At 40.2% G+C, this 22422-nt stretch overlaps 1 protein-coding gene across 1 annotated transcript; it reads left to right on the plus strand.

Moving 5' to 3' along the window:
* Positions 1 to 331: 331 nt before the first annotated feature.
* On the plus strand, positions 332 to 21522 carry CAAP1 (caspase activity and apoptosis inhibitor 1). The gene is made up of 6 exons (XM_075726464.1): positions 332 to 463; positions 1435 to 1635; positions 3154 to 3238; positions 4205 to 4280; positions 13181 to 13254; positions 20381 to 21522. Exons 1-6 carry the CDS (start codon positions 332 to 334, stop codon positions 20722 to 20724), a joined length of 912 nt encoding a protein of 303 aa, XP_075582579.1. The 3' UTR covers positions 20725 to 21522.
* The last annotated feature ends 900 nt before the right edge of the window (positions 21523 to 22422 follow it).

Here is a 22422-nt window from a genome sequence, read left to right on the forward strand (position 1 = left end):
TAAGGTCTCCTCGCAGCCTTCTCTTCTCCAGGCTGAACAACCCCAACTCCCTCAGCCTGGCCTCATAGGAGAGGTGCTCCAGCTTTATTCCCACCTCGCTACCCGAAAAAAAACAGGCAACAGAACTGCGGAAGGCCCACCCCCCCCCCAGAGGCAGGCGGGAAGCCCAGCTGCGGGGCGGGGGCGGGGCGCTGCCGCCGGGCAAACCTCCCGCCCCCCGCCGGAACGGGCGCGGACGCCCGGCGAGCCGGCCTATCAGCGCGCTGCCGGAAGCGCGCCTCGCTCTGGGCGCGGGGGCGAGCGCGGCGGGCAGCGGCGGCCCCGGCCGGGGATGCCGGGCAGGAAGTCTTCGAGGGAGAAGAAGCGGCGCCGCTCGCGTTCCTGCTGCCCGGAGGGAGCCTCGGGGCCGGGGGGCAGCGAGAGGAAGCGGCGCAGCACCGAGTCCAGCCACGGTGCCCTGGAGGTAGCGCGGGAAGGAGGGGCGGGCGGGCGGGCGGCCGCTGCGAGGCCTGGCCGTTGTCAGTGCCGTGAGGCGGCCGCGGCGAGGGCCGGGGGCAGGCGGCTGCGGCCTCTTCTTGTCCGGGCGGCTGCGGCCGGCTGCTCTCCGGCCCCGGGGCACCGGCGCAGGCCCGGTTGCGGCCGGTCGGAAGGTGTCAGCGCGCAGCTGCGTGCAGGAGGGCAGTCGGAGGGACGGGGCGGGGAGCTGCGCCTTCGGGGCTGGCAGCGCCGCGGTGCTCCCGGGCCTGCCTTTTCCCAGGCGTCGGGGGCGAGGGGCGCAAGCTCAGAGGTGACCCCAGCCGTGGTGCTCCGGCTGGCAGGGTTGTGAGCCTGTTCGGGGAGGTGTTGGTGCACCAGTACAAAGATTCGCGTGACGCGCTCCTGAGTGAATCGTGGGGCTGTCAAAATCATGTATTTCTAGCAGGTTTTTTTAACTGTAGAGGCTTTCCACTGATGTGTGGAAGATAGATTTTCTGATCCGAAGGCTGCTGCTGTTCTCAGAAGACTGTGCCGTGCAGGGAATTGAATCCCAATTTCCTTCCTAGCAGAGTAGCTGTAAATTATGAGCTTACTGGTTTCATTGCACAGGAATCAGAGAGATGGATTTCTTCTGTCTTAAAGCATACTTTCATGCATAAGGAGCAACTAGGTATTTGCAGATGATATTTCTGGTTGATATTTAAAAGTACTTTTTGCCTCTTGAAGCTTTTAAAATTTCCCCTAGCATAACAATGGTTCCAGTAACCAAAAGTGTCACTTCTGTAATGCAGTTACCTTGCAAATGAAAACGCTATTTGGAATCTCTGAAGTCCACCTTAAGAGGTACCTTGCAATTATGAAGGGAAGACTATTGCGAACACAAATGAAGCTGTAAGTTTCCTTTTTCTCTCGTTCACTAGGAAATGTGAAAATTGTACTTGCTGTCCTTGATTTTAGGAAGAAAAGTGCAATGTACCATCTGGAGAAAAAGTGGAAGAAGCTGAGCAACCCAGTGATATAGAAGAAGGAGGATTAGATCTCAGCGTGTCACTCAAACCAGTCAGTTTCTACATTGCGGACAAAAAAGAAATGCTTCAACAGTGTTTCTGTATCATAGGGGAGAAAAAACTACAGAAGATGCTGCCTGATATTTTAAAGGTACTGAAATACACTTATATAATTTTTACAAGCTTGAATGTTTGTGTAACAAAGCACGTTTATCTCTCAATTCTAGTGGACTTCCAGCTTAAAAACTGCCTGTATATTTCTTAAATAAAGATGATATCAAGTGTTCGAAAGTGAGAGTTTTTTAAGATTTGATACAGTTATTCCAGGTTACTCCTTTTTCTACTGCTCAGCCATTGCTGAACTGCAGGCTGCATGTTTTTATACTGTCTGTCTGTACTGGTTAGTTAAATGCAAAAAGAATTCATAATTGCATGGAGTAAATTCAGTAGTGGTGTTCACTAATAAATATGCTGATTTGTTAATAAAAGTTTGACTTCTGTTTGTGTCAGCTGAATTTCTTTGTATGGTATTAATGTCTGAGATAAGGCAATAAAACCCCTTCTTGATAAACAGCTTCAGAAGCTTTAACTGCTGTGGACTTCAGTGATAGTATTGCTAGAGTTTTACTGGCTTAGAACATATGCTTTTTGAGTCTTGTGAATTGCAGGACTTGGTAATAATAAATTAGGCTAGAAGCCTGTACAAAAGAAGAGGCTGCAGGTGAAATGCCATTTGTGTGATGTTTGTTAATAGTTTTAAAATTTTTGTCTTTATACTTACGAGTCATATTATTCATATAAGTGGGGCAGGACTTCTTCATTTTAAGCACATGGTGAATTGCATGCAGTCTCATCCATTTCTCATCTCTGAGAGAAGAGGTCTGGTGCAGCTGGAGGCAAAGGCATTACTGATTTTGAAAGGAAGTTGCCTGGTGGTGTAGAACCAAATGTACAGCAGGGTCATGAATGTTACAATACGCTTAGCACTTTCTAATTTTGGTGCTTGTACGTGGTATCATAGCTTATTTGAAAGTGTGAAATTATCACTTTATTTCACAAGAGGGCATCAAGTAGAATGAAAGATATAAAGGTAACTGGAATACCCATAAAATCTGGCAGAGTGTGATAGTATCAAGCATGAGAAATGGATCTCAATTTACATATTTATTATGTTTTCTTTCTTATGATATACAACTGTTGGTGTGTTGTCAATAGCAGTGTTTGCATCAGTTCATGAACTTGGATTCAACAGTTAGCTCTGGTCTTTGGAGGCTTAATTATGTAATCCACCTGCTCCCGAGTGTTGGAGTATTAGGAGTCTTCAGGGCTACAGTTGTTTGCTATTCCATGCTTCACACATTCAGCCCAGTATTTCTGCTGCTCAGTGTTGCAGCTGCAGTGAAAACACCAAGCCATAGGTCAAGTAACAGTTTGTATTGCTCAATTTTTCAGAAAAACACACACAAACACTATTTCTGGTACTTTTGAAAACTGAAACACCTACCTGGTGTTCTCCAATAGTTGTATCAATGCAGGTCAGAATAGGTGAGGGACTTGCAACCTGAGTTAGCTCTTCATTCAGTACAGCTGGAGTACTACTTACCATACATAATTACTCTGTCCTCGGAAATTTTTAGTAGCACGTGGTCTGTCTTATCTGTCTTCTTAGAACTGTTCAATGGATGAAATCAAAAGGCTTTGCTTGGAGCAGTTGGAGCTGTTATCTGAAAAAAAACTCTTGAAGATACTTGAAGGTATGAATGAAACTTCTAGGCATGGCTGTACACCAGAGAATAGTCTGCCTCTCAACTGGATTTTCACTCAATTTCTAGCTCTATATACATATATATACAAATACTCTCTCTAATAAGTATGTATTAGCGTGTATATATATTAGTATACATATATATTAGTATGACATATATACACATGCTAATAGTAAATACAGCATGTGTGTATATATATGCTGGTTTTGATCTTTTAAGCTTGGATGAAATCGTCTATTGGTTTAGAAGCTATTAGGGATATGTTCAGAAAACAGTAGTATAAGCTTCTTTTCCTTAGTACCCAAACCAAGAACAAAGCTTTTGACTTGATGGAAAAAACAAAGCGACGAGTGTAGAAGTATTGTTTGAAATCCATTATTTTAGGTAAACTGATGTTAAGTTGCCTCTTGGTTCTCTGCAGCGGAAATTTCACATGCTGCAATACCAGTTCAATTGTATTAGCAATTGCACGACAGTATGCACTGTAGTTAAAGGATTCTTGGTGGATCCCTTTGCTCTGCTGAGACACACAGTTCATGTACTTTGATTAAGGATATGACATTCCAGTTTTTCAGTATCCTATTGAACTTCCATTTGATATTTAAGGGCTGTAGAATTTGTTTGTAAACATACTGTTGTCTTCTCCATTACATGGAATTATTTGAATCTTGAATGCTGTGGAGTACCTTCTATTAATTCTGTCTCCTGTGCTTTATTTTTAGTGCCTATAATACTGTACTAGCAATAGCTATTGGTTTTTTTCATAGTACAGTGTAACTGAAATAAGGGGTTTGGGTTTGAGTAAGTCTAATTTTAGAACATCTGCTTTAAGTGGGAAGAAAAACTCCTCTGCTTATTATTGCAATAGAGTTAATCATTAAGAGTAAGCCTAACTATATAGCATTAATTACATTACCTGCCTAAATTTTCATATTTGAAACTGTGTATATCTAGGGAAGATTGGAGCTGATTCTGATACTGACGAGGAGGCAGATGGAGGAGACAAGACTGGAGGTGAATCAGTCAGTCAGTGAGTAAAAGATAAAACACTTAAAACCTTAATTTAAGCATACTGAACAACACAGGGATTTTTCATGAGAAATGATCAGACTTAAACCTCTGGGACAATACAATTCAGCAGTGTTGGGCAGATTAAAGTACCTCTTAGTTGCTGGTTTGGTTAGTTCATCTAGACTTACTAAATAGGGACAAATGGATGGGAAAGGTAGTGATAGTAATCCAAATTTCACATTCTGGTCAGTATTTTTGATTTAACAGAGATCTGGGTTCTGATCCTATTTTTGATTCAGAACAACATACGAAGTTATTGAACGAAGTAGTTTTCTTTGATCACATCTCATCATACATCATACAAATATACTAGAAAATGGAGTGATACTAAGTTAAGTGATGTTTCAGTTTTTCTCATGTGATACGTTCCTAATACTGTCTGGCACTACTCCATCTGGGGTTCCATCTGGAGCTGATTTGTGACTCTATGCCCCTCTGCTATTTGTTATCTACATGATCTATGAATGGTGTCAGGACACCCGTTTATGTGGACTAATTTTCTTGTTTTGGACATTGCCCTCTGCTGGCTGTTTAAAAAAGCAAAATAAAAAAAACTACAAAAGACACTAAATATCAGGTCTCTTTATGTGAAGGGGTCTCTGTTAAGTGATTGATGTTTTGCCAGTGAACTTGTAAATAGAATGAGAAGGCAAACTTGTTGGCTAAGGAAACGAGGAACAATGCCACAAAATTTTGATGTCTGGATAAATTATATGATTTTTTTTTTTAAGGCCTGATTCACAAGCTCTTTACTATTGCAAATTACATGAAATGTTCTTCATCTTAAAGAGGTATGGCAGGATTAGCGCTGCTAGATTTCAGGAATGTAGTTCCATGGCTGCAGGGTGTTTCAAAGCTGCTGTTGAGACATCTATTTATGACCCTCAGCTACCAAAGATTGAGAAAGTCTTGCTTATATGCAAATAAAGTAATGATTTGAGCTGGTAAAAACCTAAAAAGGGGAAATTATTATTGTCAAGTAATGAATAAAACAACACAATACGGAAAGCAAGCAGGATTTACCATTTTTTTAACTAGTGGGTATCTGAAGACACTTAACCCATTTGCCCATGGCAAGTAGGAAAGTTTCAGGAAAACAACATCTCTAGGATCTAAATTGTGGTTTGGAAGTCTACTGTTTTTTCCACTGTACAGATGGTATTACAGGCATAAGCAGTGAGTAAACCAAAGTGAGTTGGTGTTGTCTACCTTTTCTCATAGCTGTGTTGAAGTACAGCAGAATTAAAACTGACCAAGTTCTTTAGCCATTGCTGCAGTTGCCAAAAACTGACAAAGCTAGGTCACCTTACATCACTGGTAAGAAAGATGTGAGCAGTAACTGACAGCAAAATCAAGATGAAATTGTGCTTTTTAAAAAAAAAAAAAAGTAAAAGAAACTAAGATGTTGATCAAAGTTATAGAGCAGATTGCTTCCTTTGAACAGAATGGTTGAGGTGCCCCTGTTTTTTGTATCTCTGTCTCCATCCTGATAGTTTATTTCAGACCCCTCCAAACTGGCCAGGCAAGATATGTTGGTGTAGGAATTGTGGCTTTTCTTCTCCTTTTAATGCAGTGGGTTAAAAAATACATTGCTATACACAAGCGTGCTATCTCAGAACCTTGGCTCAGCTGTGTGCTGGCTTTAACAAAAAATAAAAAGGGAAGACGACTGTTTGGATGGTAGAGAAATAAAGGGATAGGAAGAAATAGGTGAAACCAGGGAAATTAAGGTTTTATATTAATCATTTATCCCAGTGCTCAGTAAGTAGAACAATATTATGCTTTTACAACTATGAAATGTCACAAGCCCTTTTTACTAAATAGGTCTAATCTTTGGACATTCTGGTTAACTTTTTTGCAACCTGTGTGTAAACAAGTACAAATGCAAGTTGGCAAAAATTCAGAAGATTGTGTTTTAGCCAGAACAGCAACAAGTCAGTCAGTAGGCGGGGAGGCTAAAGACACAACAGTGAAGAAATGCTGAAAACTGCATTGCTGAGCTAAACGTTGGTTGTTTGTAATCATTAGTATGTTTTTAATTATCATCTGAGTTTAAGCGGATGAATTTGTTTGCCCTGGGAAGAGAAAAGACTTTTCAGAATGAAAAAGACAGTTTCTTTGTTTATATTTTCACTGTTGGTTCTTAATAGTTTGTCTTCATTACTCATGGTTTTCTTGTAAATGACTACCTTTTTCTGCATTCTATTAATGATGTGACATTAAAGCTTTTTTGTTTTAAGTCTGACTTGTCTTGTTTACATGTCTGTGAAAATAACTATGGGAAGGGAAAATGTGAATAGCAAGGTTTACTCTAGTCAAAAATTTGTTAACTGGAAACATTGGGTTTCTTTCATCCTTGCTCTTTAAAAAACAAAAAATCCTGCAAGCATATACCTTCAGCAATATCCATATATCAATAGAAATCCAGAGACCTGAAATCAATACATCTGAAGAAATGAAACGTGTATCAATGTACAGGCTTTCTTAGAAGGCTATCGTTTGTACTGTGTCTTTTTTTTCTCCCCAAAATACGCAAATACTTATCTGTCTCTAAAGACCTGCTTCCTGTCTGTACTTTCTAAAAGTAGCAGGGATTTAGAGAAGTTTCTCCAGGTACAGGGAAGATTGCAAAATTCACATCTTTATCTGAAGCTTTTGGATAATACCGCATCTGTAATTTTAAATTGACCCTTCCTTTTTCTGATGTACATATCCTCATTCTGTCACCAGAATCAGAAGTCCTGAGGCTTTTCCTAAATTTCAGCTCTGTAGAAGCTTCAGATGCTGCCATTAGTATGTGAAACACTTGCTCTGTTACTTTGTCACCAGCTTCTTCTGAGTTAAACACTAGAAATCCTGGAATAAGCATGCGAAAGAACCAAAGAAGCAGGGTCTATGTTTGCCAGTAACTGGAAACTGCTGTTTCAGTAAATAACGCTTCATTACTTGTGAGATTTGTGTAGATTTTTAACTATGCAGTTCTCAGATTTTTGTTACTGCTTCTGTGTTACTGTCTGCAATGGAATACCATTAAACCAAGAGAACTGCTGTATACCAAGCTTCCAACTAAATGACAGATATTTAAGTGAAAGGAGTTAGCCACTTACAGTCCTGCAAAACTGAGTAGGCATTCTTCCCATTTCATTCAAAAGGTATTAGCATGTTCTTGAGCTCTTTCTTTCCTGTTCCCTGCATTGGCATTTTAAATACCCTCCAACAGAAGGACTGAAAGTAAATTATTTGCTGTAGTAATAAAACATGTATTAAAAGAACAAGCATGCTAATATCATTTTAGCGATCATATGTTCATGTGTATAACGTGAGTAAATGATCTTTTGCTTTGAAAAATCTAATCTGCTTATGTTTTTCACTGTGTGAAAATTTGCAGTTTAATATTCTCTCAAGAATTTACAGGCTTTTTACTACTTTGCAGTCATGAGTGCAGTTTTCGCTTGTTTTAGAAAGGTTAGCAGTTTAAAAGCTTGCCTTGTTTTAACATGTTTTGCTCCTGGGTACTGGGCTGTTCACAAGCATGCAATTGCCATCTGATATTTACCTGTCTGGGACAATTTTGTTATCTTCATCATTTGGAATCACTGAAAGAATAGGCTGCATGAGTCATTGAACACAAACATTAGCACTTTGCGTCTATTCGCTGTCTTCTGTTCTCCTGGTGTCCTCGAACTTCACCTGTAATCGGACTGATGGACCTTTCATAGCGCATTAAACTACTTGATTAGCATCTGTCATTTGGGATACCTTTTCTGAGCAGCACTACTTCATATGAAATTTTTTTTTTTAAATTGCTTGCTGTTAATTATTTTAGTTCTCATTTGTCACGGAAAACTATCCGTGGAACAAAAATTTGCAGGAAGCTTATGAGGACTTGGGACTTGCAGAAATATTTTTTCAGACTTGGAACTGCAAAGGCAAATTTTAATTTAGGAAGGTACATCATCTTTATGTCAGAGTAGCAGAGGTACTGATCTCAAGCCTCACTCCAGGATTCAGGTGAATGTTCCTTATGGACAATTAAAAGCCCTGTAAGGAAAGTATCAGCATGATTGTATCTCATGTTATCAGACTGTCTTCTAGTCCAGCATTAAGATACTTTTTTTCTGTCACAAAACTTCTCCTGCTGGTCTCCAACCCCAGTTACTGCTGATGCTTGGAATCCCAGCCACCGGTACTGCAGTACTGTCTTAATCCTTAGCTGTCCACTGCAGTGGACAGTCTTAAGACTTAAGTGCAGTGCAGTCTTAATCCTTAGCTGTCCACTCCTCTGACCAGTACCCCTTTTCCCTAACCTGTGCTGCTGTCTTACTGCAGTCTGCATAGTCTGCTGGAGTTGTGGTACCAAATCGCCCTCAACCCCAAATTTCTGACAGCTATCCTGAAAGTAATAGGTTCTGTACAGAATCCATGTGGGTGAGCCCAGGTAAGCATTGCACTACCATGGAGCATGCCAACATGAAAAGCTAGCATAGGCTAATTTAAATTTAGAGCATTTGTCACCTACAAACGGCAATAGTTAGCTCCTTTCTGCTGAAGAGAACATACTGTGCAAATGTTGTTCCATTAAAAAAAAAAATTGCTGAGTTTCAGTCTTGGAAGAGTGACTTTGAACTTAACTGTCAACCTGAGCGAGAAGTCTCTTTAAAGACTGATAAAAAGAGGGAGCTCCAAAGTACTGTGGTCATTTATTAGTATGGCACGGAAGAAGAGGGTATTAATTTTGTATACTGTACCTTAATTTTAGATTAGCATATCTTCTGCTCCTGTTGTTTGGAGAAATGAGGTTGTGCTACCCTTTCTTAATCTATACCGCAGTATAGATAATCAGGAAAAAAATATTTCTTACAAACAATTAAACAAGGTTAGTAAGTTGAGAGCAAAACTGAACTGTGAACTGAAATGCTTCTGCTTGGCCACAAGATGGTGCAAAATGCCCACCTGTTAAATGAAGTAGCACAGGTTCACGAGCCATACAGTCCAATCCAATCAATTCTGAAAGAGTAAAACATGCTGTAAAAATACTTTTGGGTTCTAAAAATTCTTTTGCTGACAGTAGGTAGTCTTTAAAGGAATGGTGTTTTGCTGTAATCGGTGATAGTGTCAAGGCAACAGAAGGAAACTTTACAATGAGTTTTTGTGTGTGATTTTTTTCAATTGATAATTTCTTTTTACGTAGCTGTTAAAATGCATTTAGGTAATTTCACAGCCAGTGTTTGAACTGTAGAGGTCACTTGAATTTTCTGTCAAAGGGGTGACAGTGAAATTTGGCATCGGAGCCCAGTATGATACCAGACTTACGAAGTTTCTTGACTGGATACTATTTGTGCAAGATCAGACTTTTCCAAGTGACATACTGCTGTCCAGTGCAGAGATGACTACTCAGTTCAAAATCGAGGGAGGGAGGAAGGATGGGGTAGAGACAGCGTAAGCAGGTTTAAATGCTTTTAGTGATGAGCAGGGTACATCACAACCTTATTTTGGTCAAGATTTGAGTGACTAAGTATAACAAATAGTTATGAGTTGCTTTAAAAAAAAAAACCAAAGTGAAGTAAAAATAAAAAGTAGTTCCTTCCAGATCTGTTGAGCAGTAACTAGTCCCAGATCCACTGCTTTCCCCAGTTGCTGGCACCTGGACATACAAGCCCGCAAGGTGTGCATCCCCACTCCAGTTGCCATTCAGACCTCTGTGCACACACAGGCATCTCTGATAGCTGGTGCAGACCTATGATTGTCCCCACTAGCTGACACTCAGACTGTTCTCTTGGGAATCTAGCAGAGCTATGGTCCCTCGGATTTGCTTTCTTGCAGACCCTGGTCTCTTTCAGGAATGTGGCCTCTGATCTTACAGTCTGCATGGTACCTGACTCCCAGACCTCTCATCCTACTTGCTGGCTAGACTAGCCCGAGGTTTGCTGATGAATTACAAACATCCGCATACACACTTATGCATGACATTGAAGTTTTCCAAGGAAGCGTGTACATTTTTTATTCTATCTAGTTTCTGGCAACACAATCCTGCAGGACTCTTATGACCTATGGTTCCATTTGCAGTTGCTGGCACTTAGAGAGACACACACATGTGTGTGTGCATATTTACAGAGAATAGCATCCTCCCATTTGGGAAAATAGTATAGCAATAGAATTCGATAAGAAGGCAGGACAGACTGTGGTGATCAGGTCCAGGGCTCGGCCAGACGAGTGTACTGACTAGCAACCTGCTTATGCTCTGCTGGCCCTTTATCTTCTTTTTTTCTCTTTTCTTCCCCCATGCTTGTTCTTTCTCAGTCTGCCTCGGTCTTTTCCTTCTCCTGCCTTTGTTTTTTCCTCTGAGCACCCCATGCTGCCTTAACAGTTTCCTACACTCCTCTTTAAAAACGTCCATCAGTATGTTGCATGCAATCCTGAAATGCTCTTCCCCAGCATCCTCTACAGGCCCCCTTGCTCCTATAGACAGTAACGCTGTTCAGCCTGTAAGGTGATTTCTCTAGCTGACTGCTCTTACTAGGTTTAATTCCCAGCAAATGGGCTGGTTGCTCTCCTTTCACAACCCCAGGAGCAACTCAGGCAGGGTGATCCTGCTGGACTGATGAAGTTACTAGGGTTCTTCTGCTTGCAGTTTTCCTCTGTTCCTCACTGGGCCTTTGTGCTTATGGTGACTCACCATTAAACACATATCCAAATGGACAGTACAGTACAATGGAGAACTGAGTGTGATAAACCTTGGCAAGTGACAGGAGAGCAAACGCCAAAATTTCTGGGAAGGTGTGCTGTGGCAGCACCATGGACAGATTTAGCTGGTGGTCTGTGCTGGCATCTGACCTAACCCCACCCAGTAATGGAGGTGGATGGGGAAATGTTGCTATCCAGAAGTCTGGCGGTGTCTCAAAGCAGAGGACCAGTTAGGCTTTGGTCCTAAGCTGTGGCCTGGAGCCTGGCACTGAGAATGCTGAGAGGGTGTTCCCCCTGGGCTAGGTTGTGCAGGCTTACTGGAGTGGTAATTGGGGTGGGTCTCAGCTAACTCTGACCTTATGGGTATGTGTCCTGGTTTTGACCATGACTGTGTATGAGTGCAGAACTCTTCCTCACAGCCTACCCTCTGCTCGACCCACTTAAATTGAACATGGTAATGTCATGTTGTCTGGTGCTCCTTTTCCCCTATGACAGCAGGAAGATTGAGACTCTGGTTAACATGTCTAAACCATCACATACAGCAGACCTAATTTTATTTGTTGAATTCCTGGGCTTATTTTACATCTAACAGGTGAGGGCTGTAATCCATCTTGCAACACCTCTGGCCTTTGTACTACAAGACTGATGACTGGAATAGAAAATAAATGAGCAAACTCTGTTTGTTTGTGAAGAGGGAAAGTTTAAATGATTTTCTGAAGGGGTTAGCCATATATACAGAACTTCCTGCTCGGCATAGCTATTTGAGCATCTAGTTTGTATCCATTCCTTCTCTTTCAGCCCTGCCTGGGAGTGGAAAGTCCAACAAAAATGAAAAGGCTGGGAGAATACTTCCTGAGTTGACCAAGTAGGAAAGCAAACTGAAAGGATACATACCACTGAGTTCTGAGAAAAATGCATCTCAGTGAATAGGCTACTCCTAGTTTGTTATAATGGCATTGAACAGTACATTTCTCTTGGTGTTTCCTTATTTAAGGTGCACAACATTTAAAAACCTTTTTTTCAGGTGCTGTGTATATGAAAACAGCTACACATTCTCCTTAATCAATTATTACATGCTACCGTACACATTTATGTTGCAGTAGGTACAAAAAGTGGGAGAAACAGAAGAGGCTATTGATTTGTAACCTTTGCTACCACAGAAAAGGAAATAGCAATCAAAATATCTCCGTCTCTCAGACCAAGATGGCTAGAAGTATTATGGTGTTCTCCTTCCAACGTAGCCATTGGACACCTGAAATAAAATAAGTCTTTGAGAGCATGGGGAAAGTAGATCTGTATTCAATTTTAGGAAAAGCCTTCAGGCCATTACTGAGAAACAAGGATAGTTCCATTGATTCCATATTAATATGTATGAAACCAATGCCACAACATTCAGGGTAGGAAATTGGCAATTCTACTGTCAAAATGCTCACTAAACATGGCAGTTGAGGTCTTCCTGTGATTCTGGGTCCTTCTGCCTTCCTTCTTCCTGTATATTTCACAGTATTTTCACAGTTTGTATAACTAGTATGTGCAAAATGTCTGAAGGACCTGAACATTTCACAAAAGTATCTCTTCCTTATCCCTTGTATAAAGTAGTTGAAACCTTACAGATCAAGTGTAGAAATCTTTAAATAGAAGAAATTGAGAAATGCAGATACTGAATACAATTTAACAGTTGAGTTGCATTTCATTTTAAAAAGTGGCCCTTTGTGAAACTGTGAGATTGTGATGTAGGAGAGGTGGATGGTGGTGGGGTGATGTTAACTTCATGAAAATAGCTTCCTAATTTCAAAAGAAAACAGTTAATAGTATTTGAACGCAACTGGAACTATAGTTTTTCCAAATCATCTAACTTTGTGACAATTTATTCTGAGTTTTAGAGAAAAGCTTATAATATTAGGGAGAGGCTACCAGTGATGATTGTTATTCTGAAAAGCTAGGGTGTAGTGGAAATACTTGCTTTATCCTTGTGTATCACTAGGCAAAGCAAAAAAAAGCTAATTCTCAAGTGCTTAGATTAGCACTTTCTGTGTTCCTTTTGCCTTTATTTATACTGTAGCTGGCCTATTGGCCTACCACCACATAATTTCTTTAGTTATAGTAAAATTTTCTTAGTAAAGTTCTCTTAATTGTAAAAGATATAGATTAGAATGTCTTCTTATTTGTTTCCAGACAGGACAACAGTATAGACTCTACTTCTTCTCTGAGAGAAGACAACAAGCTGGAAGGTCAGGAATCAAAACAAGGTATGTAGTGGAGAAAGATGAAATTTTGTTTTCTTGATGTTGGGCAGTGACTAATTCCAGTTAACTGATAGCTCTCTTTTGAACGGTAGCTGCAATCACAGAGAATCATTCTCTTAGAAATCAGCTGGTGTAGGGTTACAGCCTCTCCCTTGGGCCCAATTTCAGAAAAAGAGAGTGGAACATTGAAGAAGACATTGTAGGAACTTTGGCTTCTTAATTCTGTGAGATTGGAGAGTTTTTTGTGGCTAGAAGCAAATTACAACTTTTCAAAGTTTGCTAGTTTAGCTTCTGGAACATGACTGAAGCTCTTGCAAGGCTCATCTGGCTCTTCATATCTAGCTTTTCAGCTGAAGAGGAACTTCAGTCATTTCAATCTCTTGGTATATAGGTGATTGCTCATACTGCTATTACTATTTGCTGAATTCTTCGAGATTCAGTTTTACTTTCTGTTCAAATGATCATAATAGTCTACAGTACTGTGTTTTGACATTCATAGAAATCCATTATAATAATTGTTTGCCAAAGGACTGCTTGTAATTTAATCATTTTGTTCAGTCTTGATATGTGATACCTTGCTTTGTTTGATTGTGCAAAGCTGAGGTCCAATGGAATGGTGCTTAACAACCCACCACTCCTGGTAACCGTCGTATTTTACTTGAAGTCAGTGCCAGTGGAAGTACACACCCAAATCTTTGAATCTCTGAGGATGAATGTTTTGTCTTGTATATTTTCCCTTTTTAAATGCAAAAAGGCAGTGGGTGAGGCATTCAGGTGCTACAGTGATTGGCAGAATAGAAATGCAAACGCAGGTAAGTTAGTGGTACGCATTTGAGTACCTGTTGTGTAAGGAAACAGTTTTCTTAACCTGCAGCAGTATTTGTTTTATTCCAATCATTAAATCAGCACCATATAACAACTGCCAGTATTATTTTGTACATGAAGCACTAGAATTGTAGGTGTTTCTGTCTCAGTCTGTTTATTTTCATTTGGACTAGCTGTATGCAGTAACATCAGAAATAGCTTTTCCAATCAAAGAACGTTGCAAAGTCTTATAAGCAGTATTTCTCTTCTGTGAAGATCTAACATTACTTGCCTCCTGCAACTCCTATTTCACAATTCAGAATGTTGTCCAAAAGACATCTCTTGGAATAACCTTGTGAAGCATGTTTTTTTCTGAAGTAATTAGTGAGGGGAATTCAATGGAGAAGTAAAGAGTCATAATAAAAGCATCAAAACTTTCAGGAGCAGGTTGCTATGGCTGTGTGAGGAATGCTTTAAATGTTGCTTGTTGTACTATATGGAGTGACCTTGGAACTGACAGATTTCCTGCAGATTTCTTCCACTTTTGTATTATCAAAGGGAATTGATGACTGTTGCAGGTGATTGCTTCATTGTTTTTTATGACTTAATCAACTAGAGTATCATGATGGCTTTGGGCTATAACAGTGGCTCCACTCAAGCTGGTGGCTTTAAAGAGCTTTTGAGAATATCAATATAAATTCAAAAATATAACTCTAATCATTCTGCTGAGCTGCAGCCTGTGATGCTATGGGACAAAAGAGAGAATGAGGGGGTAAGCAAAAGTGGGTAAAATAAAATTAAAAAATGGAATTAAGTGTGCTAAAATGAATTTTGCAACTGTAGCTGAAGGAAAAAGTAAAAGTTATCAAAATTAAAAAAATAATGAGAAATGCCAACCATGCTCTTTATTACTGAGTAAAATGACAACTGCAAAAGAGGGAAATAAAGCCCATTAGCCAAGTAAAAATCTACAGGCCAGTGAGCTTGTATGAACACTGTATTATACAGTTTTGGAGGCTCCAAATTCTGAGTGGAATCTGAGGCGGCTTTGCCGAGATTCCTGGTCCATATTAATTCTGGGACAGGCATGAATGACTGTTAATATTTTGTTTCTGCTTAATATGTGACCAACACCAAAAGGAGTCCTGTGGTGGGTTGATCCCAGCCAGCAGTGGGCACCCACCAGCCACTCAATTACTCCTTCCCCAGTGGGGTGTGGCAGACAATCAGACCAGCAAAAGCGAGAAAAACTTAAGGGTCAAGATAAAGACAGTTTAGTAAGTGAAGCAAAAGCTGTGTGCTGAAACAAAGCAAAATAAGGGATTTGTTCACTGCTTCCCATTGGTAGCCAGTGTTTTAGCCACTTCCTGGAAAGCAGGGCCTCAGCATGCATAGAAGTTACTTGGGAAGACAAATGCCATAACCATGAACATCCCTCTTTCCTCCTTCTTTCTTTGAGCTTTTATGGCTGAGTACAGTGTCACAGAGTATCCCTTCGGTCAGCTGGGCTCAGCTGTCCTGACTGTGTATCCCTCCCAACCTCTTGCCCGCCCTCAGCCTACTTGCTGTGCAGTCAGAGTGAGAAACAGAGAAAGCCCTGAGGCTGTGCAAGCACCATTCAGCACTAGCCAAAACACTGATGTGTTTTCAGCACTGTTTCAGAAACAAATCCAAAACACAGTACCATGCAGGCTGCTATAAAGAAAATTAACTCCGTCCCAGCCAGAGCCAGGACAAAGTCAGTTTCTCTTTGGCAGTGAATTAGGACGAGCAGGCTCAGAAGTTAACTTTCAGGTTTTGAACTACAATCCATTGATGCACCTGGTTTTTTGATCCATGGAAATGCTGCTTGGTTGAGCAGCGTGTTAGGTAAATACTGACTGATGCCATGCAGCAAGACAGAAGAATTTCCATTTCTTGATCCTGTTGATTCCCATTTCTTCTGATCTTTCACATATTTTGTGTCTTGCAAGGTAAAGTTGAAAAGATAGTTTGAAGCTGATTTCATAGTATGGGAAATAGGTAAAACTGCATCTGAAACAAATACTAATCTTGAAGTTACTGTCACAGTAGGAACAGGGCAAAAATACTTAGGATTGAAGAAGGCCCTGGTATGTTCATCTCTTATGAGTACTTTTTATACACACTGCTGTGAGGAGGATTTTTTATAGCTTCAGAATCATTTATGTTTCAGGCTTTCTGTTTTTATTGCTTGAAAATTGCGATTTATCTTACAAAAAACAAAGATCAAAAGTAAACTTCATCTATATGGCTTATCTTACATTTTCCGGAGTTGAATTTGCTTTCTTGTCAGCTTTGATTAGAACACTGGAGGTGCCACATATGCTATCTCTATATGTTCCCATATATGCTGTATTTACCAGTATGATGGCCAGTTTTTGCAATCCAGTAAACCAGTGTTACGAGGTACTGGATTGGTAACTATGTAAAATCCTAAATCAGGAGTGCATTCTTAGTCAGGGTAACATGCAGTATCCCTAAATCAGGACTTAAATGCTGTGACAAATAATAGCCTGTGATCAGGAGTGAATATCTGAATATCTTTTTTTAAGTGTATATAGGAAAAAAATCTTTAATCCTGAAGCAATAAAACCCTTGGAGTTATGTTTTAAAATGTTACTATTGTTTATAAAACAAATTTGTGATTTTTTTTTGACCAGATAAAAAACTTTCCTCTCCCCTCCCCTCCCCTCCCCTCCCCTCCCCTCCCCTCCCCTCCCCTCCCCTCCCCTCCCCTCCCCTCCCCTCCCCTCCCCTCCCCTCCCCTCCCCTCCCTTGCCCCTTCCTTTCTTTTCCCCTTACTGCCTTCCTTTCTTCCCCCCTTCCTCCCTCCCTTCCCCCCCTTCTTCCCCCCTTCCCTTTGTTTTTTAAGCAGAAAAAGTGCATTTCAAGCTTTCTTAGTAGTCAGTATTGATTTTTTTTCATACCCTCAGGATAGCGAATGTTGTGAACCCCAAGAAAAATAGGTCTTTCCTAAGGTTTTTCTGCACTGCTCATGAATTAAAACCAAATGCATGCATGTACCAAAAAGACACTTTAAAATGTTTTTAAAAGAGTTATATTTTTCTAAAGCCTTATTTGTTTTTCCTTTAAAAGTAAAAGTGGTCTCTTTTAAGGTTGGTTGGTTGTCACTGCGGTGACAAGTGGAGTCCCTCAGGGGTCCGTACTGGGACCAGTGCTGTTTAACAACTTCATCAATGACATAGACAGTGGGATCGAGTGCACCCTCAGCAAGTTTGCAGATGACACCAAGCTGAGTGGTGCGGTTGACACGCCAGAAGGACAAGATGTCATCCAAAAGGACCTGGACAAGCTGGAGAGGTGGGCCTGTGTGAACCTCATGAGGTTCAACCAGGCCAAGTGCAAGGTCCTGCACCTGGGACAGGGCAACCCCCAATATCAATACAGGCTGAGGGATGAAGGAATTGAGAGCAGCCCTGCGGAGAAGGACTTGGGGGTACTGGTGGATGAAAAGCTGAACACGAGCCAACAATGTGCGCTTGCAGCCCAGAAAGCCAACCGTATCCTCGGCTGCATCCAAAGAAGCGTGGCCAGCAGGTCGAGGGAGGGGATTCTGCCGCTCTGCTCTGCCCTGGTGAGACCCCACCTGGAGTACTGCATCCAGCTCTGGGGCCCTCAGCACAAGAAGGACATGGAGCTGTTGGAGCGGGTCCAGAGGAGGTCCACAGAAATGATCCGAGGGCTGGAGCACCTCTCCTGTGAGGCCAGGCTGAGGGAGTTGGGGTTGTTCAGCCTGGAGAAGAGAAGGCTGCGAGGAGACCTTATTGTGGCCTTTCAGTACTTAAAGGGGGCCTATAGGAAGGATGGGGACAATCTTTTTAGCAAGGCCTGTTGTGACAGGACAAGCAATAATGCCTTTAAACTAAAGAAGAATAGATTTAGACTGGATATAAGGAAGAAATTTTTTACAATGAGGGTTGTGAGGCACTGGAACTGGTTTCCCAGAGAGGTAGTGGAGGCCCCATCCCTGGCAACATTCAAGGTCAGGTTGGACGGGGCTCTGAGCAACCTGATCTAGTTAAAGCTGTCCCTGCTCAGTGCAGGGGGTTTGGGCTAGGTGACCTCTAAAGGTCCCTTCCAACCCAAAGCATTCTATGATTAAACTGATTTTGAACAAGGAACAATTTAATTTTTCTAATCCGTACTCTACTGCTAATCTTTGTACAGGACTTCCACCTAGTGTGAGAAGTTTGCACAAAAACTCAGGAAGAAAATAGAAACACTATGTGGATGGGGCGGTTTTTTACACTTCACACTTGTGTTTTCAAGAAAAGTCTCACAGTCTTTTTTGTCGCATTTTTAAATATTTCCTGTATAATAAGACACTGAAACATTAATAGCGTAACACAGGCACTTCTAAAAATGTCATTTGAAAGATGCTTTACTCTTTTTTTAAAGGGGAGAGAATTGTTTGTATTGGATCTGAAACCCACATCAAAGGAACATTCTTATTGAGATGAATTATTAAAAAAATATTGCCAGAAGTTTTCCAACAGTAAAACATTAAATGTGAGCATCTTGAGCAAAAAAGCCAGTGATGGGAAGAGAATTAAAGGTATTAAAATCGTAGGTCCCTGCTGTGTTAGACTGGATTACCAGTTTTGTTTGTTTAATAGTTTGAATGTCAGATTTCCTGATATTAAAAAAGAGCAATTCACAGAGGAAGTACTTGCTTGGGTTTGCAGTGTATTGGTTGTTTTGTTGTTGATGAGCAATCCTTGCAAATCAGTACTTCTAGCCCTGTAGATGTGAGGTTCAGGAACCAAAGGTATGGACGGATGAAACTAGCAATTAAAAAAAATTAAACAGTTTGGTGAAAGAGAACCTTTTAAAGCCAGATACGAACATACTAATTTTAAGAACCAGAGAGTAACAGAATTGTTTAGGTTAGAAGAACTGTTTTGAGATCATCGAACCCAACCCCTGCTCAAGGAGGGCAGCTACAGCAGGTTGCTCAGGACCATGTGCTGTGGAGTTTTGAATATGTGCAAGGATGGAGACTCCGAAACCTCTTGGGGAACCTGCTGCAGTGTTTGACCACCCTCACAGTAAAAAATTTTTTACATGTGTTCAGGTGGAATTTCGTGTGTTTTAATTTTTACCCATTGCCACTAGTCCTGTCAGTGTGCAGTACTGAGAAGAGTTTGGCTCCCTTGTCTTCATGCTCTCCCATATTTTTAAAGAAGAATTAAAGGAAATTAAAAAAAAAAAACCAGGTGTGCAATACAGTCTGTATATGTATTAAATAACAAATATTTTTGATATATAGAGGATCATTGTAGACTAAAGTAGCTTACATAGGAATGTAAACTTTCTTTGAATCGTCATGGTAAGAAATTATATGTATTTCAAACCCACAAATTTTTAGCTCTAAACTCTCATTATTAATTAACAGGGAACACAGCCATAGCTTTGGATACTACCAAAAAGTGGTACTACCAAAAGCAATTAAAAAGCCTTTAGAATCAGTAACTTTAACATCATCTGACTATAACTTGTTCATTTTAATCAGGAACCAATCCTACTGTAGGTTTCCTTAGATACAAAGGTTGGGGAAGGACTAACCATTTCTGAGGCCGATGTGTCAAAAGTAGTAGTCTCTCTGTAGCCAAATTGTGAGAACAGTTACTCAGATTCTGTTAAGAGTTTTGCTTTTATTTTATTGCACTGCCTCTTCTAATTTTTTTTTAAATAACCTCCAACTTTTAGCCAGCATTAAAAGCCAATGCCATAACTTTCCCCATGTTTTTACTGAGTTAAATACATCTGAAATACTTGTGATAGATTATGCATAGCTGCACTATAAGTTAAGTTTCCATTAATTTTAGTACTGTGCCTGACTATAGTGGCCCACTCCTTTTAAAATACATAAAATAGTTTTAAAGTGTCATTTTTAAAATTGCATTTTGAAAACTAAATTTATTTTAAAGATAATAAACAATAATCAATTTTGCATTGCAGAGGCTTCCTTGTGATATAAAACCTTATGACATTTTAATTAGGAAAATAGATCATGTAACTTCACAGGATTTTCCTGGTACTGCTGCTTTGCTATACTGCATGTTCTTCTAAATTGGCATAAAAATGCATTAACACTTGTCTAAATTAGATCAGCCTTAAAAGTTGGAGGAGGAAAAGGAGAGGAATTAGTTGTCTTAAATTCATAGATCTTTTTGCCACTCTCATAATCTGCAGAGAAACACTTTAAGCAGAAGCTATTTTGTAAGTTGAAAGAAAAATGGTTCTGTTAGGCAACTATATGATTGTTACATTTGTGTTGCAGGCAAGGGAGAAGATAGTGATGTCCTCAGCATAAATGCAGATGCATATGATAGTGACATAGAAGGCCCATGCAATGAAGAAGATAGCCCAGATGTGCAAGAAAACACTGTCAGAAGCGGAGCTGGTCAGATAGATGACCTTCAGAAGGACATTGAGAAAAGCGTGAATGAGATACTGGGGTTGGCAGAGTCCAGCCCAAAGGAGCCTAAAGCAGCAACCTTACATGTTCCTCCGTCAGAAGATGTTCAGCCTTCAGCACAGCAGCTGGAGCTTCTGGAGCTCGAGATGAGGGCCAGAGCTATTAAGGCTCTGATGAAAGCTGGTGATGTAAAAAAACAGTCCTGAGATTGTTTTGATTTAATTTTCAGTATTTGTTTTAAAGGATGTGATGTCTGTTCTCTTCAGTGCTGAAGAATATTTGGATTGGGTATAACATTCCTCATTCAAAACCTGTTGTGTGTCCTGACCTGTGGCTTAAGCCATTGATAATTGATTTCATTGCCTTTAGCGTGATGCTTCCATGACATGCACAGAGTGGTTTGATGCTTCACTGAGATCAGGTCTCTTTGTGCTGGGTTATCTCCTCAAGGAGTCACACAATGTGTAGAGCTATGCTAGGAACCTGGTGCCTTCTAGAAAGGTTAGGAGAGTCAAGTTCTTTATAACCCCATGGTTAGAAATTACCAGCTATTTTATTTATTGGCAACTTGTTAAACTACTTGAGAAACTTGATTTATATGTACTTCATTAAAAATACCATTTTGAAGAGGTCTTTTGTTATGTGACTGCCTTTAGCATTCTGTGATAGGATTTAAGATTGCTTATTTCTCCTTGGGGCCTAGCTCATCGTAATGCAGCTGTTCTACTTAAAATGAATGATGATTCACGTAAAAGCATACTTAATTTTTAGAAGGTTGAATTCCTAAAGAGAGGGATTTTTTCCTTGCAAATAAACGTTGAACCATGTTGTTTTCAGAGTTACGAAAGTGCCTGAAAGTGACAAATACCAGAGTTTTTATACAGTTGGTCATTAATTTTGTCACTCTCCTCTGCTCTTTATCTTCTGTGTTGTAACTGAAATAAAGAAAACAGAGTTTTTTCTTGACTGAAGCTTTTTTGTTGAATATATGGCATAATATTTAGGGCAATGCAGGTAATCAGACTATTTGCAAGACCTTGAGTTTTTAACATTAAACTGACGTAATCATTTCATGTCCCTTGTAAATAGGGAAATCCACCTAATTTCACTATAATTCTTTTATAGAAAAGGCATTTTATTTATTTATATCTATTATATAAGATTTTAAATCATAATTCTACTTTTATCCATTTCAAAGGTATTGAACTCCTCTAGAATCAACAGTATTGTCAGTAAAATGGTAGCAGAATAGTGCAGTGTAAATTTGATTATAAACTAAAACCTTCATTAAATACAGATGAGAAAATTAGAGTGTGCGTTCACTAAATGGTGGCAATGACCTGAGTAAATTCCACCTGACTGTAATCAGTTATCCGCAGCAACAACATTTTTCTACTATTTTTTAGCAAATGGAGGATGTAAGTCAGAATATATATATCCAATTCAAAAGGCAACTTAACTGTCTCAGAATATGTGTGTGTTGTCTTCTGTTAATTTCATTTGGCTGTTTGGTGAACCTGTGATTTATTTGAGTACAGAGAAACAAAAGCAGGTAATGAGTGAAAAACAGTTGGCAAAACCTAGATGTGCTGTCTTGTTCTTTGTAAAGTCAGGCTAGTGGAACTATGTTAGACTGTAAAAATAAGTTTTACTGCTGCTATATTTAGATCATTAAGGCACTGAATACCTCACTTTGCCTGCTGTGGAAACAAAAAAGCTCACCTGCAAGGGCATTTGCTTCCTAGTCCTGCTGTGCAACCCTGTTGTCGTGGTTTAGCCCCAGCCAGCAGCTAAGCACCACGCAGCCGCTCGCTCACTCCCCCTGCCCCAATGGGATGGGGGAGAGAATCGGAGGAGTAAGAGTGAGAAACACTCCTGGGTTGAGATAAGAACAGTTTAATAAT

This window comes from Pelecanus crispus, chromosome Z (genome assembly GCF_030463565.1).
Source record: "Pelecanus crispus isolate bPelCri1 chromosome Z, bPelCri1.pri, whole genome shotgun sequence".
Classification (NCBI taxonomy): Eukaryota; Metazoa; Chordata; class Aves; order Pelecaniformes; family Pelecanidae; genus Pelecanus; species Pelecanus crispus.